Source organism: Polyodon spathula, unplaced genomic scaffold (assembly GCF_017654505.1).
Source record: "Polyodon spathula isolate WHYD16114869_AA unplaced genomic scaffold, ASM1765450v1 scaffolds_3890, whole genome shotgun sequence".
NCBI classification, from domain to species: domain Eukaryota; kingdom Metazoa; phylum Chordata; class Actinopteri; order Acipenseriformes; family Polyodontidae; genus Polyodon; species Polyodon spathula.
This window is the reverse complement of record NW_024475348.1, coordinates 1-5900: the sequence shown is the minus strand read 5'-3', so window position 1 is coordinate 5900 and position 5900 is coordinate 1. Positions and strand designations below refer to the sequence as shown.

The 5900-nt window shown below is 42.5% G+C and overlaps 1 protein-coding gene across 1 annotated transcript; it reads right to left on the bottom strand.

The window, feature by feature from the left end:
* Positions 1 to 324: 324 nt before the first annotated feature.
* Positions 325 to 3227, bottom strand: LOC121312436 (zona pellucida sperm-binding protein 2-like). The gene is made up of 5 exons (XM_041244239.1): positions 3123 to 3227; positions 2681 to 2783; positions 885 to 1074; positions 665 to 806; positions 325 to 330 (listed from the first exon to the last, which is right to left on the bottom strand). Exons 1-5 carry the CDS (start codon positions 3225 to 3227, stop codon positions 325 to 327), a joined length of 546 nt encoding a protein of 181 aa, XP_041100173.1.
* Between the last annotated feature and the right edge of the window lie 2673 nt (positions 3228 to 5900).

The window sequence follows — 5900 nt, the reverse complement described above, 5'->3', positions numbered from 1 at the left end:
TACTGTATTGGATAAAATGCACCCCACTGGTAGTCTGGCTAAAAATCAGGACAGGCCAATAGGAGCATAACTAGGTCTGCAACAGACCATTGGTTTACTGAGCTATTTGGGCAAAAGGCATACAAAGTGTACTGGATTTCTAGATCTGCACACCACTTAACAAATGTAAAAAGGAATAAAAAAAAAATAGTCAGTCTGTACGGGACACACTGCTGCAATGCTATTAGGAGATACTTGCCTGTTCTGGAAGCACTCAAAGGACAGCTACAGGGCCTGGCAAGCTGGTTACCACCTCACCCAGGACAGCAGTGGATCGAGCGCTGCCTAGACCTGAAACGAGATCACACATCAGCACCAACACAGGAGCTCTTTGCGAAAAGGAGTAGACAACAGTAGAACCTGCATCGTACCTCGTCTCCTAATTGAAGCTCTACTCGGGCAGGTCTTTGCACACAAATCGGAGTCTGGTTTCAGCAAGTCACAGATCAAGGTGCTGCAGTGGAAATAGATCTGGAAAAGTGGCACAGAGGCTTGTATAGGGTTAAAAGGTCATTCTAGTACGAAACACACAAACTAAGCAGTCACATACACTTAAATCCATTCTTGAACATCTCTCTACTAGACTGATATGTTCAAGCTGGTTTACCATTAGCATTGATCTTACCGAGTTAGCCTGCAGTACTCCTCCAGAGACAAAAGTGAACATCTTCACCTCAAACCTCCTGTAGTGGCTTGGGAATGGAATTCCAAGGAACTCAGACATGGGATGGAATACAGTCATGTAGTTGTCTCCATCATATGGACAGCTGGAAGAGAAAGGGTGCAGATTTAGAAGTCTGCCTGTGCAGGGTTTCCTTGCAACAATTTGGGATGTATGGACTCACCCATCAACAATGATGTTCCAGCGAGGCAAGGAGCTTGGGCTAGGGAATCCAGTTGCCCAGCAGTCATCCAGAACCAGCTTGATGTTTGGGTCCAGTCTGTTCAGCACCTGCACCTCCAGATAAAGGGGGTCCCTCAGATATTTCACTACAGGGTAAGCCTGGTCTCTATAGGGAGTTCTGTACAGAACATCTAAGAAAAGGAGAAAGACATTGGTGACCAAAGTAATGCACCCAACCAATCAGGGGTGGTTTTGGACTTGGTAATGATATGGTTGTGTAGTCATGCAATACCGACTGGACCCATCACACCTGGGTAAGCTCGAAGCACAACAATTAAGTCTCCTTGTTCCACAGCAGGAGGAGGGGGTGCATTGGTCTTCACATCCACAATTAGATTTGCATCAGCTGTGTGATCATAATAGCACTGCACAGTCAACCTGGGGGGGGAAACAAATACTGTTTGCAATACTGGTCAACTGCAAGAGTATCAATTTGTATGCAACTGTCAGTTGTATACCAATAGATACTCTTTGGGGCAACAGTTACAAATCCACTCTCACAGCAAAAGTGCCAACAGATCAAGTAAAGGGCAAACTTACACATACTCGCTGTCTCTTGTAATTACTCCCAATAAAGGTTGATCTTTCAGTAGTGCACGGATCTCATTTTCATAAACCAGCTTGCCATTTACCACCTGTGAAAGTAGTTAAACTTAAACCCATTTCAGACAATAGCTGTTTGAGCATTTGATCAGATTGTTTGGTTTAAGCCATTGCGGTTTTAATGGGAGCCTAGTCAGAGCTTGCAATCGGAGGACATGGCAAAATAGGCAGATCACCAAAGCCCATATCTAAGCCTAGTTCTGGTTTGCTTTAAATGATAAAAGCAAGGGCCTAAACTTCACCTTTGATGTTGTGCCACAGCTGGCTAAGGGAACGTGGAACAGAAGGCTGTCTTTGGAAGCAACGGAGGGGCTGCATGTTGGATCCCTCAGTCGTACGGTGCTCAGGTCCAGAGGTGGCAGGGTATCATTGCTCCTCACTTCAAAATCCATGAAGCCATCTTGGCAAAGCACTATTGCACAGAAACAATTTGTTGGGAAAGTGGCCAACAGGTTTACATTTCCTATTCTGACAGGCTGGATATTTGGAAACTGAGAGCAAGCTACCACATTGAGCAACACTCCATTTTAAACAAAGTTACATTCAGATTGATTCTTGTTCAATAGGGACTCGCCTTCAGGATCTGCCCCTTTCATCTCACATGGGCAAACAGGTGTGAAAGTCATGGAAGTCTGGGTGCCTCTCACATTAAAAGTCAGTTTCGTGTCTGGCAAGACAGTCTTCACACCAGTTAGGAACCCTAGAGGACAAGCCTGCAAGAAATAAGCAAGCCCAAAATGTAGTTTCTCCACAGCTTTTACAAGATGTGGAGAATGGTGGCTTTCAAAAAGTAGGGGCAAGAACCCCCCCCCCCCACAGCTCCTGAACAGGCTTGTCAGTGGGAAAGATTCCTCATGCAATGCTTTACCATGGTCTGAGCCAAGGGATATCTCTTTGGCACAGTGATGCGCAACATGTTCTGTTGACTGGATATAGAAAGGTCTGAGGATGGCAATGACGGAAGGTACAGACGTGTCCCAATCGCCAAATTAGTGAACGTTCCAACAAAGGAGGGGACCTCAATGATAACGTTCATTCTGTTACACCTCACAGGAGCTAGAAAAGATAAATCAACATTCAACTAGAACACAAAACACCATACAAAGCTCATAGAGGTCAGAGGGAGTTGCTTACCAGGTACACAGATCATTAATACAAGTATTGTGATCTTTCCAAAGCCAGAATCATACTTCAGCGTGAGGTCTGCAAGGTAGAGAACCTTGTCCGACGGGAGTTGCTAGAAGTTAAAACAAACATTATTGGCATTCGATATTAAACCCAGACAGTCCTAATGTGGCAACAGGTTCTAGTCTCATATTACCCAAGTTGCAGAGTTCGCTGCTAATAACAAGCATGTAGCTGGGAACTTGCTTAACTGCATCAGCCAAAGCAAATTTGTTTCAAAAAAAGACCAATGTCAAATGATGCATTATTCTGAATAGACCGATGTCCCCTTTGAAGGCCACCCTACAGGAGTAATCTTGTTTTCAGTTCATACTGCAATACCAATGGAGTCATTGATCAATCTCTGCTACAAAGACTAACTTTACAGATGCCACAGACACACGTTGCATACCCCAAATTCCTGGATTCCCGTAGCTGTAAAGTATGCTCGGACAGTCATCAGGTTGTTGGCAACAGTGAACTCGTAGCCTTTTGAGCGAGCCTGCAGCAAGGTCATGGTAGTTATGGTTTGTCCATTATTTATATCAACAAGCCATTCACGGGGAGTTTCAGAAATCTATAAATGAGAGCAGGAAGAGAGATTAGTCCAGGCACCTTCGGAACATTCAAAGTTGATAGAACTTGAAGTAAACAGGATCGTAGCTCTATCAACTGCTTGGAATATTTCAGGATTAAGTGGTCATACCGCATCAAAGTTAGGAAGCTGTTGGGGGAGCGTCACCTACAAAGACGAGAAGGGAGAATGCATGAATTGCTTCAATCAAAAAGCCCAGTACTGCTATACGAGATGTATTACCAACCTCCATGAAGCTTGGAGTACAACGCGTTTTTCCTACTTCCCTTGAGATTTGCAGGTTGTCAGACTGAGTTGGCAAGCAGACCATTTGGTATTTCTTGGTGACTGTTTGACCAAGAGATTTAGAGAAGTAATTTATCTGCACAGCAAGAAAGAGGGATTTATTCTGTGGAGAAGTGAAAAAAAAACATTATAGTTTCCCCTCAGCCAAGACAATAGTGTTAAAGTAAAATTGAACAGAAGTGTGTAATAGCAGTCAGATTGCTGATACATGACAAAAAGCTGTGCTCCAAGTGATCAGTTACTCAATTTATACCCAATGCCAAATTGTAAAGTCTTACTTGCTCCCGAACTTCACATGCTCTATACCAAACACGCAGCTGAAACACTGGCACCATCTCCACTGTATACTGGCACTTCAGTTCGTATGCTGGATTGATTTGAATGGGCTTGTTGTTTAGATCTGGTGCAATACAAAAAGATAGTTATACCAAAAAACTGCGTGTGTGTGCACACAATTATAATTTATACACTAAAGTTATCCACACCCACCAAAAACAAAAAGCTGATGATCTGCTGCTGCTGCTTCAAGAGGAAGTTCCAAAATCATCGAGTCAGGAAGACAGGATACAGCCCCTATGATCCAAAACATTCTGCATTACTAGAAGCCCAGATCTTATGGACAACTTTAATATAACCGCACAGGAGTCTTACCAGACTGACTCCTTGTATATGTTTAAAATACAAATCATTCAGTTACTATGATAGTAGAGAACAGGGGCAGTAACACCTTGGATTTCTCACTTCCTTCCTTCTGATTGGAGAGTGCCATCACTTACTGTCTGCCTGTGGAAGAGGAGGTCTGTGCCAGAGCCCCAAGACTAGCTACAAAAATCAACTTGACCTAGTAGGGTACATTCTCTCTTCCTCCTTCTCTCCCCCCCCCCCATAAAAATTGATTACTTAGTTTTGCCGCAACACATGTTGCAATTAACTCCACACACTAGATAAACTATTTGGGCACATGCACTAAAGTAAAAAAGAAATAACTGAACAAGGCAAGACCCATCCGATTTAGGGATATTTTATGTTAGCTAAACACAGAAACCATGTCTGCTTGTGTGAAATTGTTTTTCAATAAAGATGCTCAGTTTAAATAAACAAATTTGCTTCATGTGAAATCTGAACTTATTCAATAAAGCATTCAATTAGAGTTCACAGAATGTTACATCTGACCACACAACTGACCCTGGGGTCAACTGTAACAGACACTTCACATTTTAAGCCCTCTTGCTCTTAAAACAGGATAACCCTGGGGACTGACAAGTTGTTTGTATCAGAGTCTGGTCAAAGTAGCTCAAATCTCTGCGTAATGGAGAGAAGGTAAAAGCGTTACAATTGTCCCCGGTCTCCCACCGATTCCTACAAAGAATACATAGAAAGTGCGAGAGATCCAAGGAGGACAATGGGAATCATTTAGTAAACAATGGGCTGGATTTATTAAACAAAAAACGCAGATCACTGGAATCTAATATAATCCCATATAAGCGATTATAATGCCTTGGACTGAAAGATATATTTCAGAACAGTAAACTAAGTTAAAATTAGTAAGTTACACCTCAGCAGCAAACTAAAAATAAAAAAAAAAAATAAAGAAAAAGGATACCGCAAAAAAATTACCTTCGTAACCCAGAACATTTAAATTCATCCATCCGGAAAATAAAATCACTACGGCAGAGTGAATCGAAAGCCACCTGAGTAACATGGGAAGAAAATAAATAAAATAAGAGAACACAATCACATAAACGTGTTTGCGTGCGAGGAAACGAGAGCAACCAGCCAGCACCTTACCCCATTGCTTCTACTGTAACGTGCGAGCGCTGGGCAGCCTAACAAACACAAAAAACAGCTCCTGCCTTACTCCAATTGAGCAAATATCTGGATATCTGCTGTACGCTCCGAATCTTTATATAGCCGCTGTAAATCTCGACTAATTTACCCATTTCAACCTTGATTGTTTAATTAAACCAAACAGCCTCAATCCAGTTGAACTTTTAAACCTGGTGTAGAATTGCTCTAGTGGAGTTGCCCATGCCTCTTCATCATCGTTATCCAACCAAAGCTTCTGGTTCTACGTGGCGGCCCTGTAAGCTGTGTCGAGGAACCGAGGAACCCAACAAGTAGTAACAGGGGCGACAGTTGGTTGTTTTCTGGGCGTACATTTAAAATGGAGAGGATAAACAGCTTTAGCAGCTGAAGCTGGTGGAATATTTGCATTTCATACGACAAATTGGGCAAAAGAGATTAAGGAGATTGAGAAAATAAAAATAATGGAAAGTAGAGATACAATATTGATGCCAAAATGGGTGTTTA

What these genes read in the sequence shown, in the direction of transcription:
- LOC121312436 (XM_041244239.1), bottom strand. Translation starts at nt 3,227, where the DNA reads ATGACCTTGCTGCAGGCTCGCTCAAAAGGCTACGAGTTCACTGTTGCC. An exon ending in ATTAATGATCTGTGTACCTG is followed by an intron (nt 1,075 to 2,680) that starts GTAAGCAACTCC and finishes TCCTTTTCTTAG; the next exon opens with ATGTTCTGTACAGAACTCCC. An exon ending in TGGAACATCATTGTTGATGG is followed by an intron (nt 807 to 884) that starts GTGAGTCCATAC and finishes TTTCTCTTCCAG; the next exon opens with CTGTCCATATGATGGAGACA.